The 22,584-nt window shown below is 39.8% G+C and overlaps 1 protein-coding gene across 1 annotated transcript in view; it reads right to left on the bottom strand.

Moving 5' to 3' along the window:
* Nucleotides 1-22,584, bottom strand: part of brinp2 (bone morphogenetic protein/retinoic acid inducible neural-specific 2) — a 443,650-nt gene that overhangs the window by 6,524 nt on the left and 414,542 nt on the right. The window contains exon 7 of the mRNA XM_041803706.1: nt 3,491-3,713. Coding sequence (XP_041659640.1) covers nt 3,491-3,713 — 223 coding nt within the window. The remainder of the gene's footprint in view (nt 1-3,490; nt 3,714-22,584) is intronic.

Below are 22,584 nucleotides of genomic sequence, written 5' to 3'. Positions count from 1 at the left end.
AAATTTGTTATAAAAGTCAAAACTATAAAGTTAAGATAAAAACAAGGTTGGAGTTCAAAGGTCAAAATCTGAAATAAAAAGTCAAAATCATGAACTTTAAAGTTAAAAATATGAAAAACTAATCTTAAAAGGTCAAAATGTGAGATAAAAGTACAAATCATGGATTAAGATGTTCCAAATATGTGTTGTTTCTTTATTATGAAGTTAAAGGGTCAAAATTTGTGATAAAAGTCAAAATCATGAATTTTAAAGGTTAAAAAATGTGATACAATTCAAAATAATGAGTTATAAATGATAAATTATAAATTCATATTTAAAACTGTCAATCTTAAAGGTAAAAATCTGAAAAAAGTCAAAATTATGAGTTTAAGTTGTAATTGTGAGATGCAAAATTGAATTCGTGAAATAGAAACACAAATGAATGTCTTTCCCACATTGCTGACTAATATCTAAACATTTTTACCCTTTGTTTTTTTATTTTTCTGAACTAACAAGGATATTTTAAATTATCAAGGATAAATTTTCATTTTTATACTGGAGGAAATCTGCAGAGCTCATACTGGTGGGCTAGTTAGAATAAAAGTATGATATGATCTTGAGGGCCGGTTATAACTGTACCATGGGCTGGATTTGGTCCCTGGGCCTTGAGTTTGACACCCCTGATCTACAGTCCATAAATATTAGAAATTGGTAGGGCCGCCATCTGGGGATTTTACTTCCTCTCCTTGTTGAGTGTGTGGTGTGAGTGTTCTTGTGTGTGTACGTGTGTTCTTGTTTGAGTGCCTACTGCGGCTCTCAGGTTGCCGCTGCTGCAACAGCCTCATTTCAATGATTCTGTCCACCTGCGTAGAAGAAGCCTGATTGGCCTGGAGGTCCTGCAGCCCAATCCACCAACCAGAAGGGAGTGCAGAGGATAAAAGGAGCCGGCCACCAGAAGACAGCAGCAAGCTGTAAGCAGCCATGCTCGCGCGCCTCTTTGCTAGTTAACATTATTGTTAAATTCCTGTATCTCCGTAAATTTGTTGAGGCACTAGTCCTTTGTGATTGTTGTAGCCAAAATGGTTACTTATATACACACTTAGTTTTATATAGGTTAGTTGGGTGCTGTTTTGTATTTCCTTTTGTTAATCAGTGTAGTTAGGTTTTTGGTGTCTTTTATTTTGGTAAAATTTTAGTAAGATCCAAAGACTCTAGGTTATAGTCTCCCTTAGTTCTCCTTTTGACACTTTTACACAGCACTCTTCAGTCCTTAGTTGCCTCACTTTTGTTTATTGTCAAACCAACCTTTACTTTTGTTAATAAATAACTTTATTTAAACCTTGACATCTGGGTTTTTATGTTACTTCCCTTTCCCTAGTGAGCTGGTTGTAACATAAATAAATGAAAAGAATCAGAGGATCTGAGGAAATTGCTGCACAAGGCTGCATCTTGCAAAATACCAACTATCTCCATAGTATTTGCAATTCTTGTATTTTTCCAGCTCCTCTAACTCTGCCGTGCCGACACTGCATCCTGATTTCAGTCAGAACTAGAGCAGTGATATTCAACGTGTGGCTCTAGACCCACATGTGGCTCATCTGTGATGATTTGTGGATCTCTAACTTCTTAATTTGAAATATTATTCCCCCAGAAAACCTTAAAAAGGGAAATTTTACCTCAGAAATGATCCATTGCAAGTAACATTCTTCTATAGTAGGCTTTCATTGTCAGCCTCTGTTTTTGTCTGTATATTTCCGTGCCATTATTTGCATTTTTTGCCACTTTGATCCCATTTTTACTGCTTTTAGCCCAGTTTTGACACTTTTTTTCCAGCTTTTTGCAATTTCTTTTCCCCTTTTTTTGCATTTTTGCCACTTGTCACCCATCTAAGCTGCCTTATGAATTAAAATGCCACTAATTTCCCATTTTGCCACTCTTTGATGCCTTTGGCCTATTTTTCCCACCTTTTAATATTATTTATTAGAGTCACTTTTAGTCATTTTCTTCCATGTTTTTGCCACTTCAGGACCATTTTTGCCACATCTTACTCATTTTTTTTGCCACTTTTCACCAATTTTTGCCACTTTTCTCCTAGTGTTTGCCGCTTTTTGACCATTTCTGCCACCTTTTTCCAATTTTTGCCCTCTATGGCCATATTTTACTCATTTTTGCAACATTTTTGCCATTTTTAACTCATTATTTGGTCATTTCCCACCCATTTTTGTCACTTTTCTCCAAGTGTTTGCAGCTTTTTGACTATTTTTGCCAACTTTTTCCGATTTTTGCCCTCTAAAGTCACGTTTTGCTCATTTATTGCACATTTTTTGCTACTTGTAAGTCATTATTTGGTCATTTCCCACCATTTTTGCCACTTGAAACTCATTATTTGGTCACTTCCCATCCATTTTTTCCACTCCCAGTGATTGCAGCTGTTTGACCTGTTTTGCTCTCTATAGTCACGTTTTACTCAGTTTTTGCAACATTTTTGCCACTTTTAAGTCATTGTTTGGTCACTTCCCACCCATTTTTGCCACTTTTCTTCAAGTTTCTGCAGCTTTTTGACCATTTTTGCCACCTTTTTACAATTTTTGACCTTTTAAGTCACTTTTTACTCATTTTATGCAACACTTTTGCCACATTTAACTCATTATTTGGTCATTTCCTACCCATTTTTGCCACTTTTCTTCAAGTGTTTGCAGCTTTTTGACCATTTTGCCACCTTTAACTTATTTTAATTGGCACTTTTCACCACTTAGATTGTGGCTCTTGCAAATGTATTGTTCAACAATTTGGCTCTTGGTTGAGCAGGGTTGAGTAATGCTGACTTAAAGAAACTGTTGCACAGGGCTCCTGAGGCAAAAGGCCCCTGGTCATTATTTAAGCATAAATACAAGTTGACCTAAACTTTGGATTCTTCATGTAGCCTGTCCAATTACTTCTGCTGTCTGTCAGACTCTTACACAGTGTCTGCATTTTTCATATTGAAGAATCAGAAGTTCCAAAGCTACAATAAAAAAACATCTACAAAGCCTGCCCGCAGCAAAAGACAGAGACGAGAGCTTTTGGAGCAACTGTCTGAATAATGTATGTAGATTTGCTTCAGCCTCTAAAGGAAAGATCGATAGTCGACAAAAGTCTGTGAGAAAGAAACCTCTGTAAAGTTTCCTGAATAAGTGAAGTCATTACGGTATTTTAAATGTTAAATTTCTCCTTTTCTTGTCCAAATTATGCACCATCTGATCCATCCGTGTAGCCATCAATAAGTCTGTTTATTTGGATTGAAATCTGCTCAAAAAAAGCAGTATTGCCTCCCTTTGGCATGCTTTCCACTCCTCTCGAGTGCATAGCTTGTAGAGAATTCAAATCTGGGCTCTTTCCAGGCTCTGGGTTTTCCATGTGCTCTGTTAAAAAGCCTACAGCTGTAATAAATCAGCAGCCAAAACTTCTAGTCAGGACGAATTACGCCTTCCTCATTTATTTCCCTTTCTGTCAGGGCATCTCGGCGGGTTACCTCTCTCGTGGCAGGCTGATGCGAGGTTGTTTGGGGCAGCGTTTGCTCAAGGTGAACAGTTTTCTGATGATCTTCTGGGCTTTGCCCTGCACCAGGGCGGCACTGGACTCCAGCTGGGCGTAGCGCTTCTGGAGGGACAAGTCGGCCGACCAGAACTTGGCGATCGTGGACACATTCAGGAACCTGTCAGTGGGTAGGCGCTTCAGGAAGGCCTTGAATTCATCTGTGGAGGGTGGAACAGAAGAAGAGAGAGGGTACAGTTAGAGCAGAGTCAGCCTGGGATAATGACAGAGGAGCTGCAGGAGCTTCATGTGTCATTAGAATAGAAAAAAAGCGGTAGCGCTCCAATGAATCGTCATTATGGAGTAAACACCTGCGCTTCAATCTGCAGTTATACTCATTCCCCTCACCATTAGATTCTCATTTCACCCACAGCAGCATCATTCAGCATTATCATTTAGAAAACACTTCTTATCTCATGATTGACAGTGCTGCCACTAACAGGTGGGTATTTTCATTCATATCTTTGTTTCGGTCTTTAAAAGGCTGACCAACAGGACGTTAGTAACTGACCAGTGAAAGCCTCTGTGGCCAAATGCTGAGCGCTCTTCTGCTCTCCTCTAAAATGCAAATCATGGATGTTTTTCTTTGAAAATCCTGCGGCTGTCACAGCAAGTTTGTGTCAAAGCCAAACGGCAAAGAACAAGACTAAGAGTCTGATTTGAGCTGTAAGAGGACCATCATCTTACACAAACATGACCTGACCTCCAGCAGCTCCTGCAGCACAGCAGTCACAACTACTAAAGCTCTGAAATTAGCTTTATACATATTATACATATTAGCTTTTTATTCATGACAAAAATGTGCAGCCTGAGACAAAGTTGTCTCGTACTGCAGAGACTCAAAGCAGAGAGGATAATCCTGTAGTTCTGTTGCTCCGTGAAGAAGAAAACTCTGGATCTATCCACTCTGGGCAGAGACTCATATATTTAGCAGGGATGGGAACAATCTGATCAGTATGGGGTCTGATATGGACGTAATTAATAGATTGGATATCTGACTGATGGCGCTGATCCATGTGACCGATCCAAATCCATCCTACAGTTTGCGGTAGACCATGAACGCACCGCAGTCTAACACGAGACAGTCTGTGTGCAACTGAGCTAGTATTAGTTAGGATGTTCTTAGCAGTATAAACCTAGTCGATTAAACGTAAATCTATATTTAGAATTCAGGCTGAAAGTTTTGCAAAAATAATCCAATTGCAATTTTTTCCTGCAATACTGCAATTGCGATCCGAAATGCGATTATTTAGATTCCTCCGTTTTTTCTGTTGTTCACCAAACATCAGTAAGAACAAGTACAACATTATAAAAACAACATTATAACAAATATAATATTAGATAAGTTCAGCTATTTAGAAAAAAATATCTTACTGCCATTTTGGCTCATACAACAAATTTGTGGAAGGGGATGATCATTTCTCATATTCTTTTCATTTTGATGAAGAAAAATAAATGCATGAGCAAGAAAAGTAGGATTTTTGTGAAAAAATAAAATAAAATAAAAACATACTTGAAGGTTTGAATAACATATAAACAGTGATAATCAACGCGTGGCTCATTTATGTCTTAATTCTAATTATTATTCCCGCAGAAAACCTAAAAAAGGAACTTTTTGCACCCTGTCACCCTTTTTTCACTTTTCATTCATTTAAGCTACCTTTTTCCATTGAATACCACTTTTTCTCTACTTTTTTGCCCATTTTGACACTTTTTTATACTTTCTACTCATTTTTATCACTTTTATCCCATTTTTGCCCCTTTTCACCCTTTTTCTCTGCATTTTCACCCATTTAAGCTACTTATTGTCATTAAATTTAGTCAATTATGACTTTTTGTAGTTTTTCATCTCATAATGTTATCTCATAATTCAGAAGTTTAACTCATAATTTTTTACTTTGTCTCATAATTTGGACTTTTTCTTGCAATTATAATAATGTCTTAGGATATTTTTTTTTTCAAGTTTTCCCCAGCTTTCACATTTTTGCTTCTTTATTTGGTGGAAATGGGCTGCCATACAGGCTTCTCAAGGGTCCCTCCCTGCTGTAGGCCTGGGTAATCAGTACCCCCCCCCCCCCCCCCGTGCTGCAACCATGGGCTCGGGAACACATTTTCAGAAATCATTGTCAACAGAGCTGGCTGTGTCATCCACACAAGGCAGTTAAAGCCAATCATGGAGAGAAGAAGCCATATGTGAACACCATCTAAAAATGCTGCTGTTTTCTCTAAGCCAAAACTCATTTAAAATGAACTGAGGCTAAATGGAAAACTGTTCTGTGGTCAGAGCAAAAAAAAAAAAAAAAAAAAAAAAAAAAAATTTTATGGAAACCACAGACAGCGTGTCCGGTGGACTAAAGAGGAGAGACAGCATCCAGCTTTCTATAAGCACCAAGGTTATAATAGTTTGGGATTTTTCACAAGTTTTTATTTTTATTTTGGTTTCACTTTCTGTTTAGTTTTAAAGGGGACATATTTAACCGTTTTAAGACGAGTTTATATCGGTCTCAGAGCTCCCCAAACCACGCCTGTGAAGTTTACTGCTGAAAAAACACTCCAGTATTGGATTTTTGCATGTCTGTTTCAGCCCTGCTCAGAACGAGCTGTTTTTGTGGCTTTAAATGTTAATGAGCTGGCTGACTCCGCCCCTTTTAGAAAATGGATGTGGCTTAATGGATGTGGCTTGGATCAGGAGAGGACGGCAGAACTTTCCTTGGATCTATCTCATTCCCTGTCATTGGCTAGGAGTTAAATCGACCAAGCTCACCCGTCCTTCCTCCACCTGCTGTGTTTAATCTACTCATCGGTTCAAATGTTTTATAGCTGAGTCTATATAAACTTCTCTGTTTTAAATGTAAAGGGCCATAGATAATGGGACGACAGGGCTGTCCCTGCTGGAACATGGTGTGTGAATAATTCCAACATTTTCTGCTCATCTAAAAATAAAAAGTAGTTTTAGTGAATCAGATTGATGTAAATTCAAAAGTCTATGTGCTGAATTACATAAAACTACTGAGAGAATAACACTGAATATCCCACACAGGATGCAGCTTGTACTCCGTGTTCTGTTTTCCAGTGTTTCCTGACATCTTTGTACTTCCATTATGAACCAGTGGGCAAACATTATGCCAGTGTGACACCTCTGGGAAAATTGAACCTATTATTTCTTCTCCCCCCAAAGCCGGCTAAGTGAGACCTCCTCGGATTGTTCTGGGTCTGCTGGAGAATCGTATTCCCATGTGCTGTTGTTGGCAGCGAGACAGCGTGAAAATCTGAAGCCAAGCCGACCTGTGCTGAGCCCAACTGATGAGACTGGAGCCTATTACAGTGCTCAGTGATCCCAGATGACACAATGGTCCGTCTCTCTCTTTCTGTCCCGCCGTCTGTGTGCTTGCCTCTGTATATCGGCGTGATCCTTCTCTGGGCTAGTGAGTCTGGACCGTCTCGTCCTCTCCTGAGGTTTCTCCTTCTGCTTGTTCCCATCTCTCTCTCTGCAGCTGAAGTTACTCCCAGCCTCCTAATCTCCTCATGTAGCCTCTCTTTCCCTCCTCTGGGACCTGACAGGAGGCTAGAATGACATTTTCTGTTTCGTACCATGGCATGGATGAAATCTTAATGGTCAGTGATGGGATGCTGTTCTCATTATATCAACACTGTGTCTAAATATGTAATCTGTACGAAGAAAACCTAGATTTCTACATGTTGGGGGGGGGGAATCACATGTAGGCTGCCATTGCGGTGCAATGCACTCTGGGTAGGTATGTCTGACTGCATTGTTTTTCTACTCAAGTCATTGAGACCAGTGGTTCTCAACCTTGGGGTTGGGACCCCCTGGGGGGGTCACAAGACACAAAGAGGGGATCTCGAAACGCCCTAAAAAACTACGAATTTTTTTTTTTTAATACCACTTTTTTTTTTTTGTAACTTTTTTTTCTTTCTCACATTCCAATCATTTCTGTTTTAGATTTTTGAGGTATTTGTGCAGAATATTCACCAAAGTTTAAGGACTTTGCTTAAAATTTAGGACAATAAGCCATCTGAATATTTCAGGGAATTTGCTTGGAAATTTTCAAGTATTCTCATGGAAATTCAGCGTAATTTTTTTTTTTTTTTTTACATTTTGGAGAGCTAGATTGGAAGTTCTGGGGGAAACTTGCATTGATGTTTCTTTTGGCGTATTCATGGGAATATGGGAAAATTTGTGGGGATGTTTGGGAAAATTTGTTTGGAAATTTTCAGGCCTTTATGGAAATTGAGGAAATTATTCTAAATTTTTCTAGGAATTTGATTGGAAATTTGGAGGTGGGGGGTGTTGCCTAGAACGGTGGTTCTCAACCTTGGGGTCAGGACCCCTTGGGAGTCGAGAGACACTCAGAAGTGGTCTCCAGATTCCCTAAAAAAACTAAGAACATTTTTCAATTTCCACTGTTGCCACTTTACATCAATTTTGCCAAATTTTAACCAGTTTTTATCTTCTTTTTTTTTCATTGTTTTTTCTGTACATGGTCCCTGACAAATAAAAGTTAAAAAATTAATTAAAAAAAAAAAACAATGGACCATGATTTTGCTGACCTCCATGGACCCCCAGTTTGGCTGGGCCCTAGAAAGCTCTCCCCTTTGTCCCCCTTACTGACAGCCCTGGTTCCACATGACTATTCTTGAATGTGCATGGCTGTGTTCAGCCACCTCCAGGTTCAGTGGGGGTCCCCGGTCTCTGGCACCTTAATTTTTGGGTCACTGGCTGAAAAGGTTGAGAACCCCTGCTGTAGACTGTACTCTCCTGGAGCCACATTACAATAGCTTTATTATTGAAATTAAACTGGTTTTAAGGATAACATCCCATTACTGCAGCCACATGACACCGTTACCCAGAGTCAGGGCCAGAGTAACACCAGGACCTTGACCACAACTCTGAAGTGGCCTCATGGTCATCTGCTGCTCAGCAAAACACTTGTTTTTCAGGAGCTGGGCTTGGCCCCTTCGTTCCAGTGAAAGGAACTCTGAATGCTTCAGCATACCAAGAGATTTTGGACAATTCCATGCTCCCAACTTTGTGGGAACAGTTTGGGGATGGCCCCTTCCTGTTCCAGCATGACTGTGCACCAGTGCACAAAGCAAGGTCCATAAAGACATGGATGAGAGAGTTTGGTGTGGATGAACTTGACTGGCCTGCACAGAGTCCTGACCTCAACCTGATAGAACACCTCTGGGATGAATTCGAGCGGAGACTGAGAGCCAGGCCTTCTCGTCCAACGTCAGTGTGTGACCTCACAAATGCGCCTCTGAAAGAATGGTCAAAAACCCCTATAAACACACTCCTAAACCTTGTGGAAAGCCTTCCCAGAAGAGTTGAAGCTGTTATAGCTGCAAAGGGTAGACCGACGTCATATTAAACCCTATGGATTAAAAATGGGATATCACTTAAATTTATATGCGAGTCAAGGCAGGTGAGCGAATACTTTTGGCAATGCAGTGCATCTTTCCTTTAGTTCTTTTGACACTAAAATGTAGCATAATTGAGTCTTTGCTGTGGATAAAGCTAAGAATGATGCAGATGGAGGACTCTGTGTTTATTTCATATTTTCTCTCAAAGCTCACTGATATGGATCCCTGTTGGAAAGCTCAGTCTTTTTGCTGATGGTCTCGCTTCATTTTTAAGGTCAACGAGAGGCATCAGTATCACAGGCGCATTATTTATAAGGTGTATTGTCGTCCTTACTATGCAATTCTTCTATTCTTACCACACAAAATTAATATGCTGGCGACACCTCGCTCTTTTTCTTTAAAGAGAAACCATAGCAACAGGGGCTCAACCAAAGCCCCTTCATAAAGTATGCAACAAGCTGTTCTGTTTACAAAACTGAGGGACCCAATAAATCCTTCAAACCTACAAAATAAGACAGCTGAGACGCAGCAGAGGAGAAGACGAACAAGCTTAGAATAATGCTTCTCTCCCCGACAGCAGAGGAAGGAGCCAGTCACACAAATGCTGCACAACAAACAACACTAACCAACAGTTAAAAACACGGTTCATGAGCCTCCTCCTCAAGGCCTGATAAGGAAAAGAAGAGAAAAATATAATTCTATCATAATTATGTTGCATTTTGAATGTCTTTTTATCAATTTATAATCCATTTTTCAACTGTTCCTGCAGTAAGCAGGCTGCACCAGTTAGCCCACCACCATATTGTCTGTTTGTATCCCAGAATGCATTGCGACTGGGCTGTGACAACCAATGGGAAGCTGTTCCATCGTCATGTCACACTTTGCTGAACAACACATGTGCACAGACTTAGAAAATGAAGAAGAGAGTCTAACCCCCGGAACGCCGGCGAATCGCACTGACGAGCACTTCGCTCCCTCTCTGGTCTATCACAGCATTTCCATAGCCGGCGCTCCAGACTGGCACGTGCCTGGACCGACACTTTGCTCCACTTCGTTTCAGATACGCTGCAGGTCTATTTTCAGTGCCGGCCACTGCCAAACCTCCTAAATTCACTGTAGTTCAGAAAGCACCAACCCTGGAAGTCACAAGCGTAGAACATCCAGTTATTTCAAAATAAAACACAATGCACAGACTCCCGGTCGTAAATCATCACTATATCAACATTATGTCTCATCCTGCAGCGAGAGCAAAGGGTCACTGAGAGGTCAGTGGGTCACAGAGCTACAATGGCGCCATTAACGAGGAAAAGTTAGCTTTTGGGGATATTTAGGCAAAGAATTTTGCATAAAACCACAGATCCTTTAAGCAAACATGAACCTTTTAACTATCTAATGTACTTACTCAATGGCGGAAGCAATAATATCATGGACATGAAAATTGACACTAAATGTGATGTATTTTCCCCCCCAAAAAATAAAAAAATAATAGATAAAAAAGCTTGTGTCTTTAGTGGCAAAATAGTGTACATTTCTCTGTGTGATATAACTTATTTTTGCATAAAGATGATGGTCTCATGTCTTGTAATCCTCAGAGTTACTCTGTTTTAAATCCTGAACATGTTCTTACAGATTTGGTTAAAACCAATAAACAAAAAAGTATTAAATAAAGTTTTTATATGTGTTCCTGTGCTCCTCTCATTTGTCCATCATGTTTAGGAGCAGCAACCGCTATGCATGATGGTAAATATTGCTGGGCTAGTGACCATCAGTTGTTCACTACTTTTCAAAATGCATTGTGGGACAGAATGAGTGCACTAAATAGTGAATAACAATGCTCACCGAATTCGGACACCACTACAAAATGACGTATTCACTATAGTGCACTATATAGTGAATAGGGAGTGATTTCAGACACAGGGCTAGTCTTGTTCGCAGCTACTTCCTGTGAGGAGGTGCAGCGTGAGTCTGGCATCCCAGCCACTGAGATGAAGAAAGGATGAGAGACAGAAATCAGCAGGAAATAAGCAGAAAACAGCTCTATTTTAGCTGACATCTGCTGTGTTTTAATAACTACATCTTAACTATGTCCACTGTGGTCAGCACAGATTTGTTTGTGCTAGTGATGGGAAGTTTGGCTCTTTTCAGAGAGACGGCTCTTTTGGTTCGGCTCCCAAAGAAGAGCCGGCTCTTTCGACTCCCGAACGGCTCTTTATTTAGGATCTTTTGTAGTCCTATATTTTACCTTAACTTCGCAAAAAATAATAGTGTGTTGAAAACCCTTTTGCATTCAGTGTTTTTATGAGAAGCCTTATAAGCCTAATTTTGTGCATTTATTCTGTTACAAAACCATTCTTACTTTTGTTTAATATTTTAATCAAACTTTTTCATTGCACAAATTAACAAAAAACTGCAAACAAATCCATGGAACAGAACCAGAATCAAACTCAAGCAAACCGTATAAATGTCCTCAGTGCAGGTTGGCATTCAGAAAAACTCAGATGCCCCAGCTTGGATGGGCTGATCTGATTTCTTCTCTCCGTGAGTATTCACCTGGTTAGATTTAGGGGTAGCTCATTGGGGAAGTGTATATTTTAATTAGCTTCCTGGGGTTAGGTTTAGCATTTCAATTCCACTGGTTAGGGTTAGAATTAATGCCGAGCGGATGCAGACGCATGTTTGCACATGTGCAGTACAAATCGGGTTTCCGGGACAGATCAGGTAGCGACACCCCCCCCCCTCTGTTTTCACATAATGGTATAATCCTTTATCCTCACATGTGATTGACTGCATGGCCGCCATGCTGGCCAATCAAAACAAAGTTCTGACCAGAGCTGGGGCTGAGCACTGTGAGAGCTAAGCAGTGAAAGCAAAAAAAAAAAAAACCTGCGAGCCGGCTCTTCTGATTCGCTACAAAGCAGCGGCTCTCAGAGCCGCAGCTTTTGAGCATGGCCCATCACTAGTTTGTGCCAATAATGCCACAAGAAACCTCATTAAAGGATATGCGCATGCTAATCAGCTGAAATTAGTCCGTGTGACCTAATATTAAGAGGATCGCTGTCAGCTGTTCGTCAGTGTTCTGGTCCTGTAGTTAAAGAAAGTCTTATTCTGCTCAGGTTGACAGTATTTGACGGCAGGATTCTTGCAGTACTACCGTCATGCTCCCAAAAGGAACAGCAGAGCATCATCAGCATTAATCCGCTGGACAGGAAGTGAGTATCACATGATCGTTAATGAGTGAGATCAATGCCTCCACATGGCTCAGCACCTCCTCCTCCACTCCGTCCTCCATCTTTCTTCATCCCCTTTCCTCTCCTTCCCTCCATCTGTGGCACACATACATCCTTTTAACACTCCCTCAGCATTATTCAGAGCTCGCCTCTCCCTCTCCCTCTCCCTCTCCCTCTCCCTCTCTCTCTCCCTCTCTCTCAGTAAAAATCATTAGCACTGCCATCACGCTGGAGAAATTTGTCTGTCTGTTTTCCTCCCTTTTCCTGACATTTATGACTCCATGTCCAGAATTTATGGACAATTTGGCTCACTCAAAATCTATCAGATAAAGAGGCCGGGGGGGTTGTTTTCCATAATGGGTGACCGTGCGGCCCCAAAATCTCCGTCTCCGTGCCGAGTTAGTGATTCACGACATCATCAAGCAGAGACGACAGCTAAGTGACTGGCTGGCTGAGGCCTGTTCATTTAACTCCCTACAAGGACGGGGATATTAAAAAGTCAGAGGCAGGATTTGCAGAAGTCAAACTGCCCGGCTGTGAAGTGGAGGGTAAGTCCATCAAACTCAGAGGGTTCGCTGCTTTCTGGTTAGGGACTGGTTGGTGGTGTGGCTGGAGGGATTACAGAGTCCTCTTTAGTCGCTCTGACTCCCTGGTCTTAAACGTAACACAGCTTCTGAAGGATTACTGGAAAATTCTGCGAAAGGATTCATGAACCTTGGAGGATGAATCCTAATGACTCTAGTAATCTTCTGAATATTCAATGTGACATCGGATCAGACTAAAGTCAAGCAGGTTTTTTTTTTTGCACTATCCTACTCATGTGAATTTAATTGTGAGATAATCTCTGACTGCCCAAATGTTCACCTTTTAAACCCTCCTGGACAAAAAGACTTTAAGTTATGACACTGGTTTTCAACCTGGGGTTACTGATGGTTCCCACTAGTCATATTACAGAGGAGGTCATCCTCAGTTCAGCCCTGTGCCTGTGATTTTACTGTAAAAACAACAGGAAGGCAAGATTTATAATACAGACATCATGATGAAGATTTCTCCACTGGAAAAAAAAAAAACATGAAAAGACTTTTAAAATGCTTTCAAATTAAGTTTTAATCAACCTATTCTGATGCAATCCCAGGACATCAGGAGAAGCTCTTTCTAGACAGGCTTTTGTAACGTCTCCTCAATGTTACACTCAGCTTTATAAAAATCTCACTCAGTCACTCTGCATGCAGTCTGACCACATCTTCAAATGTGAGCAGGGATTGTCGGGTGAGTCCAGAGGTGAGAAGGTTAATCTTAAGGCCGGGGTCAGCCCCTAAACAAAGAAACTACAACCATCATAACACACTGACTGGACAGTTAAAAGGTCTTTTGGTAAGAATGAGTGGATGTAGGCCTCTTCTTTATGATCTTAACATTGAAATAATACAGAGTAGAGAGCCCAGAGGTGGAGGAAGGATGGGATTCAGTAGGGCTGATGTATGTGCTGAAGAAAGAAGAGTTTGTGATGTGATCATAATAATAAGCACACTGAAGCTGTAAGTATGCATGGATGAATACTGAAGAGTACAGATGGACAGATAGATGGATGGATTGATCACTAGGTGGATGGATGATTGGATGATTGGATAATTGACTGGAGGATGTAGAAGATGATAAGTAGATGTATGCATGTATCCAAATGTTTGTCTATGTATGGATAGATGGATTTTTTGTTGGAGGACATAAAGAAAAGATGGATGGATGGATGGATGGATAGATGGATAGATAGACTGATAGATTGATAGATTGATTCCTGGAAAGATGGATAATTCGTTGGAGGATGCAAAGAAAAAGTAGCCGGATGGATGGATGGATTATTTGAGGGTTGGATGAAGGGTGCAGAAAAAGATGGATGGATGATGGGTAGAGGATTGGGCGGACAGATGATTGGATGAATGGATAGGGGGATGGATTGATGGGTGGATGGAAGTAGTTCGATTGATAGATTGGTCGATTGGTGGATGATGGGTTGAATGAATAGATGAATGAATGGATGGATTATTTGAGGATTGGATAGAGGGTGTAGACAGGGGCATAGCACAGGGGGGAAAGGGTATTGATCACCTGGGCCCACAGAGGGACCCTCAAGAAGCCTGCAATGAAAAAGGCATTTTTATTTATTTTTCCTTAGCATTTAGTGTCTTTATTGAATCAAAAGTGACTAACTGAATCGGTCAATGGACTGAAATTTGTATCAAACAAAGTAAAATACAATACCGGGGGCCCCTGCTCCTCCCCTAAAAACGTCCAAATGATGTGGTCCAGTGCTGCAGAGTATTACACGTAAATTTAGTACAAATACTGCTCATAAATGGGGAAATTATGCTGCTTGGCTAGCCGGTTAAGGGGGGCCCATTCATCCACTTCTACACCCACGCTACCCCTAGCTTGGGTGTAGAAGTGGATGAATGGATGGATGGTTCTTGCCTCTCTTATCTTACTTTTTCTTCATGGTTACCATGACAACAGCTCAGTTTACAGAGTTGTATCTGCAGCTATTTAAATTCCACAAGCCTCTAAACTCCATTTACCTGAGTTTTACCACCAACCATAACTGTTTTAATATAATGTGATTAAAATCCTTTAAACAACAACAACACACTCTTCTCTTCTTGTTTTCCTCTCATGCAGATATTTTTTTTCTCTGCTGTTCTTCAGCTACGGCCACGACAGTTTGTCTGAATTAAAGTTAACTCAGGTCATGTCTCTAGCAGAGCTTTTCTCATGCTGACATTTTGCTGTTACAGTCTGGTTTTATTATAGTTCACCTTCCTTTGTGGGGGTAATGCCAATCTAGTTCAAGTATATTTGACTGATGTTTAGACTTTAGAGTTCTGAGTTATATCACAGAACTCATTTCATTGATTTTCAAGGTTAGATGCTGCTGTTCTCTCTATTTTATGCACTAAAAACTTCAAATTTGTCTTATTTCCCATCTATCGTTGTGTTTTTATTGTCAGTAATCACAAAGATCTGTGAAACACATGCTCATAACTCAGCTGTAACCCATACTTCCCATCATGGCGTCTGTGTCACAGCTTGAATTAGAATTGATGGGTTTACGACTGCCTGTCATTTGCCGCGGTGAGCAGCGGCGTCTGAAACATCTCCTCTCTCTTTAGATCCATCCTTTCTGTGCTGCGCCCTGCCTGTCAGTCAGTCCGTCTGTGGAAGAACCTCTCATTAAATCCTGCGTGATTTCTCACAACAACAACTTCAATAATCCCCCTTCTTCTTCTGTGCCTTTAATTCTACTGCAAACATGACAGCCAATAAGGTTGGAGTTGGGATATCTTCAGGCAAATGCAGCAGCACTCTGACTTCCTTTTTTTTTTTTTTCCTGCACTGACTGACGCCGGCTGGGAGAGACGGAGCGGAAAACAGAGGGTCCAGAGCTGTCGAGGAAGCTGCTATCTTCATCACTTCAAAGTGTCTGTGGCACATTAAAGGCGCTATCCATCACACGGCGCCGACACCGCTCACACAATGGTTAGCAGGGAGGATTTTATGTGCCATTTTCCATAGAGACTCTGTATTAAAAAGTATGCTTCAAGTACTTTTTGAACTTAGATCCGTCATTGCTGAGAGGATTGATTGAGCCGTTAGAACTGTGGCTCTAAAAACACACCTATCATATTAATCCCCCAGGAAATATAAGAATTTTTACATAGGTAAAGGAAATATAGCATTAACCCTTTACCTACTGAGTCTAAAAATGGCGATTTGGACATATTTTGTTATTATGGTTGTAAAATAGTCAGGAAATGGCCTAAGTCTGAGAGCTTGGGTCCCTTTTCCCAGGAGTACTTCAACTTGACTTTTCAACATCTGGTTTATGATTATTGCACATTATATGGAATTGTCAGCAGTTTAAAAGAAGAAAAACACATAAACTAATTTGTTTTTCATGGCTTTTATGAGAAGAAATGTTGTTATTGCTCATGAAGTTTTGATTTGACATTTGAAATGTGAACCTATACATGTTTAGAACAATCAGCAGTCATTTTTGGAGTCTAGGACTCTGGGTGTGCAAAACACAATGCAAAAGATAACTATATACATAGGTGACAATTAGTGCAAATAAAGGTGGAAAAATGCATTCTCAACATTCTCCAGTAACATATTAATGCACATGACAGACACACACAAATGCCACTATCTAACGCTGTTTTTTTGAAAACAAAACACCACTCTCGCTCGCTCTCCTTTTACTCTCTTCCTTCACTCTCCTTTCTCACTCATCTTCTGCCAAAGCTGCTGCTTTCACAGTGCTGTTTGACATTACCCTAATATATCTACCACACATCATATATTGCCGGAAAGCACAGATTCTCAGCTCTCTGTCAGCGTTGGAATTTTTTAGATTGAGCAAACTTTAGAGGAGTTACAGTGTTGAGAATCCGTGTAGCGGTCTTGCGATACTTCTGATGTTTTGCTATTAATGCCCATGTCATATGGTTGCGAGTACCGTAATAAACCATATATGTGCGCATGCCCACAATTCTCACCTTTCAACACCGTTAGAATTTTTCTGATCAGACAAACTTTGACAGAGTTACGGTAATAATACTCCAGATATATAAAACACAGCGCCGGCGCCAGCTCAGTAGGTAAAGGGTTAAATCATTTTGGAGGCTGTAGCTGGGTGTAAAAAGCAGAGAAAAAAGTACAAAAAGTACAAAATTCAGCAAAATTTTAAAAAGAACTGACATATGCACAAAAAGCCTAAAAAAATTAACATAAATATATTTTTAATTGTTCAAATACAAACAGAAGAGACCAAGCACCAATGTATTTTTCACCCAAACAACTTTATATGAAGTATTCATAAGTGTTTTTATAGAGCCTCGTGACCTACCCTGGCATCTCTGCGCCTCAAGAGGTCCTGGACCCCAGAGGTGAAACCAAGCAACCCAGTAATCAAATATAACTCAGTAATCTACAAGCGGGCTCTGTTTGTGAACAACAGCAGCTGGCTCTCGTTTGAGAGTCAGTTTTTTTCCATTTTTGCTGTTATTTAATCCGCATTTCTAAAACCAAACTGGTACCAAATAAAGATCTGTTTGAAAGCCGTTCTTGCCTTTAACTAGGCCAAAGGATCCTGACTCAACCTCCATGACATCATCGAACCCTGTTTTTGTAGTTGGAAGGAAATCTTGAACAATGTCAAGAAACCCAGAGGGACTCATCTTCCCAGTAACCCTTGCAGCACTTCACACTGAGGTGTGAAAAGGACATAAATCCTCTCCGAGGAGGAGACAGAGGGAAACCTACAGGAGTCCTTAAAATGTCGCACAGGTAATAAAAGTCTCTCTGACCCTTCCTCCCTTTCCACACCATCACCCTGAATGTTCAGCAGCCTTGCACTGCAGCTGCCTTCCATTACAACTTTCGACCTGCATGCTTCATGGGTTTTTCCTGAGCTTCAGCTTTAGTGTTAACACAGTTGGCAGCTACTTGTTGCCAAATCATGATTTGTCGCTGTTGTGTGGTCTATCAGGATGACCTCAAGTCATCTATGCTCTGGACATGGACGCCATGATGAGTACAATCTATCATGGTTGGAAAACCCAGTGAAGTTTGAGAAATTTCACACCATGCATCCATATATCCCTGTCCCGGGCAGTGGCGTGCACAGACATTTTAAAGGGCAGGGGCGAAAAGGGCACCAAGTTTCCGTGATGTCAAGGGCACTTTTGCATGTGTTTTGGCTCCAAGAGGGCACTTTAACACACATTTTGGCTCCCAAATGCGTTAAGCATGTTTTTCATCAACTGGGCCATGAGGGGGGGTGACCCCCCCCCCGTCGTGCACACCACTGGTCCCACGGTATATGGATGCATGGCGTGAGTCCTTGATAGGGAGGGAGGTTAAATTAATCTTAACCTACAGCATGCTTCTCTTTACAACGTAAGTCAAAAATCAGTAACCTTCCTCATACATTGGGAGGAAGTAGAATGTGATGTATGTGGTTGAAACTGTCGGCCAGTTGGCCGTCTTTCTTTCATACTGTATGCTGCTCTGTGAAAAGTCTGAACTTTTCCTCCCACTGCTTTCCTCCCTCCAACAGCTCCATCGACTTTCATTAATGCTCCGGCCATATTTTCCATTTGGAGCATCGCGCTCTAAAAATACGATGCTGAAATTCAGGTCAGCACTTGATCTATGACTGAAAAGAAGTCAGTCAGGTCAGCGTTTGGAGGCAGCGCTGATAGAGGCTAGAAAGTTTGCACACTGTAACTGCTTGGATTAGAAATGTAATGAAAGTTTAAATGTGGTTTTTATGCATCAAAACAAAGATTCAGTATTCCAGCCCTTTGCCGTTGTTGAAGCCCGGCCATTCACCTTAACTGTAACTGTGTTAATCTCACACATCAGAATCACGGTTTACTGTTTAGGCCTGCATCTAACCTACATTTTGATTTGCAGACATAAATGCAGGAAAATGAATAGTTCAGTAGAGCTGCTCATGAATTTGAGAGTTCACCTCGTGTCAAGAACAGACATTGCTCTTGTCCTCTTGAAGGATTTCTGCTAATTATGGAAGATGTGTCAGGAAAAGCTGCAGGTCTTAAGAGATTACGGGCTAATCTGAAAACAAAAAGCGTACTTTATTAAGAAGCAAATGTAATTAGTGTGTATCGTCACGAATCACTCACAGTGATGAATGAAGAAGATGAGTTTTCATTTTCCATCCTTTTTCAACCGGATCCTTTTTGACAGGATTAAGAGATGCATATATGGGACAGTATACTTCCTGGTAGATGACTTTATACAACATTAACACTAAAGTGAACAGGCAGGGAGTCTCAGAAGAGAAACAGCTGAAACCTATATGGGTATTAATAGTACTGTTGATCAGTTCAGATCCAGATCTAGACATTTGAGTACAAATCTGTATAGTGACTGCCGTGCACAGGTTCAAATCTGGAAACTGCAGTTTCATTTGTCGGTAGGTGAACGACCTCTGGCTACTCTTCAGATTGCAAAAGTAGAGACAAATTCTGGCCAAGCACTTTAAAAACTCAACATGCATCAAAACCATCGAACATCTGGAAGAGCGGAGTCAGTCAATACTTGTGTATGGTCCTTTCCACCAGGAGGTCCGGTTTGGTTCAGCATGCCACTGCTGAAAAATCCTGATCTTGTTGCCAGTATCCGTCCAGCCTCGTTCATAGCAATGGAATTTTTTTTTACCTTTAAACTCATGAGTTTAATTCCATATTTTGCCCTGTGAAACTCATGATTTTGACTTTTATCAACAGTTTTGACTTTTAAAAAAATCTGATCACACATTTAAACATCTTAATCCATGATTTTGAATTTTATCTCACATTTTCACTTTTAAAACTCATTATTTCATAATTTTAACTTGTAAATTCATGACTTTTAATTTCATATTTTGACCTTTCAGATTATCAATTTTAAATTTTAATTTATATTTTGACCTTTGAACTCCAACCGTTGACTTTTAATCCCTTTTTTTTTTTTTTTTTTACTTTTTACACCCATAATTGAAAAATGTATCTCATATTTTGTCCTTTGAATTCATAATTTTGACTTTTTTAAAACAAATTTAAACCTTTAAAACTCATATTTTTGAATTTTGTCTCATTTTTTTAACCTTTAAAAGACACAATTTTAACTTTTATTACCAATTTTAATCTTTTCGACTCATAATTTAAAGTTTGATCACATATTTAGACCATCTTAATCCATGATTTGTACTTTTTTTATCTCACATTTTGACCTTTTAACATCAGTTTTTCATAATTTTAACTTTTAAATTCATGATTTTGACTTTTAATTTTATGTTTTGACCTTTCTGATTATCAATATTATAAAATTGTGACTGTTGTAACAAATTTAAACCTTTTAAACTCATGATTTCAAATTTTATTTTATATGTTGACCTTTTAAAATTTTAAATATTGATTTGTATTTGGACATTTAAAACTCCTTAATCTTGACTTTTAATACCATATTTTGAACTTTTAGACTCATAATTTAACATTTTATCTCGTATTTATACCTTTCAGATTTTATCTCATATTTTGACCTTTAAAACATAAGATTTTGTATGTTGACCTTTTCGATTCTTTCTATCTCATATATTTGCCTTTTAAAAGCATAATTTTGACTTTTAATCTCAGATTTTGAGCCTTTAAACTGTTCTTAGTCACAACATCATGTATCATCAGTGCTTGGTGTTTTTTCCCATAATTCATTTGTGGTGAAAATGAGGTTTATGGTTTAATGTTGACCTCGTTAGGCTCTCAGAATCTGGCCCCTGCTGTCATTGAGTTTGAATCCACCAATTTAGATTTTTAAAATAGATTGTATACAAAAAAAAAGTTAAAAATGTTATGGTTGAAAATGTTTTACTACTTGTTTCTGGCTCAAAAGGAAATGTGGAGATCAGGTGTCAGAGTCTCCCCTCTCTGATGCATAGAGTGCCGTCCTCATCCAGGGGTGGCCAGGACCCCCCTGAAATCTGACTCTCTACCCCAGAGTCCTGTACAGGCTATGTCCTGGCTATTTTCCCCTATGGGTGAAGCACAACTTTAATAATCACCAACAATCACGTTTCTTTGATTCAATAATAACTCACTTTTTAACTGCAATGGCAAAGTGCACATGTGCAGTAGTTGCATCTTGGGGTTATGCAATGTTAGTCACGTGACCTGAAATGTGTCAGGCTGCTACTTCTAGGTTGTTGCTTTAAAGGTATAACCTAAAGCTTTCTCCTCTCTGTGACTATCCTGCATTTAAAGTCTGGCTGAATTCATCATCAGAGGCCAGCTGATCACTGTCTAGGCCGTCTGTTGGTCTCCTGCATGTACATCCAGGCTGCAGGTGACGCTCCTGCCCCCACAGGGAGGCTGCATTGGCATGACTCTCTCTGCTTTCTTTCAGTTCTGTTGTTGCAGATTTCACTTATTCTAAAGTGAGTATTCCAACTTTTCTCTGAGGCGATGATGGGGCGCTGGAATGGAGGAGACTATAACCTCGCCTAGAACGCCATAATGTCCAGATCCTTACCAGAAGTTGTATGGTTTGTGAATTCTCCAACAAAATGACAATCATTTCCCCTCTCTGAGACAGAGTTTGAATATGTTATCCTTCTCTCACCGTGTACAAAAACACCTTAACATGAAAATTTAAATGTAACAGGAATCATCTGCTGTCTGCTGCTGCAAAACAAGCTGCATTTCTGCTGTCAGGGATGGTGCGGGTTCTTTATAACATCTTTTCAAAATGTCAGCTCGTGAAAAATATCACACATTTCTATTGGTCTTTAAAGTAAAACTCATGTTTCCTTTTTAGATTCGGCTGTTTAGGTTGAAGTAACTCCCTTTCTCAGAGGATGAAGTGCTGCTGCGTTTGTGTAAAAAGCCTTTTGTGACTCCAGAAGGAGCTGCACGAATTCAGACGGATGTCCTTGAGCGACAAAGTCACATGAGTCATCGTTGGTTAAGGTAGAAGACTTTGAATTTGGAGAGAAACCTTGAGGTGTGGAGTTAAAAGAAACAAGCTTACCAGACCCCTGTTGCTCATTTCTTATCTCTGTTTGAGAGCCTTGAGGCGAACGCTGCAGCCACAGGCACAACACACCTGAACTCCACAGATGATGCTTCAAGAGCGCTGTCACTGGTGAGGAGTGGAACACACTTCTGTCTCCTCAGTGGTTAGATTCTCTCCTTTACTCCATTTAAATGAACATAAAGCTCGGAGAAGGATCAGCCAGACAAAAGGGTTTTAACAGCCTGCAAGAGATGTGATGACTATTTACATCAGGAATGTCAAACTCAAGGCCCGGGGACAATATCCGGCCTTGCTACAGTTATAACCGGTCCTCAAGATCATATCATACTTTTATTATGACTGGCCCACCAGTATGAGCTCTGCAGATTCCCTCCAGTATCTATATATATATATATATATATATATATATATATATATATATATATATATATATATATATATATATATATAAATCCTTGATAATTGAAAATATCCTTGTTAAGTCAGAAAAATCAGAAAACATAAAGGGTGAAAATATTTAGATATTAGACAGCAATGTGGGAAAGAAATGCATTTGTGTTTTTTTTTTTAGATATTCAATTTTGCATCTCACAATTAGAATTTAGACTCATCAGTTTGACTTTTATTTCAAATTTTGATCTTTAAGATTCACAGTTTTAAATATTAACTCATATTTTGACCTTTAAAACTCATGGTTTCAGATTTAATCTCATTTTTCAACCTTTAAAGTCATGAATTTTATCCCATATTTTGACCTTTAAAACTCAGTGTTTTGATTTTTAATACCAAGTTTGACCTTTTAGACTCATAATATAAAATCTGATCACACATTTCG

This window comes from Cheilinus undulatus, linkage group 13, assembly GCF_018320785.1.
Source record: "Cheilinus undulatus linkage group 13, ASM1832078v1, whole genome shotgun sequence".
Taxonomy (NCBI): domain Eukaryota; kingdom Metazoa; phylum Chordata; class Actinopteri; order Labriformes; family Labridae; genus Cheilinus; species Cheilinus undulatus.
The sequence above is the reverse complement of the archived record's forward strand: the minus strand, read 5'-3'. Positions and strand labels throughout refer to the sequence as shown.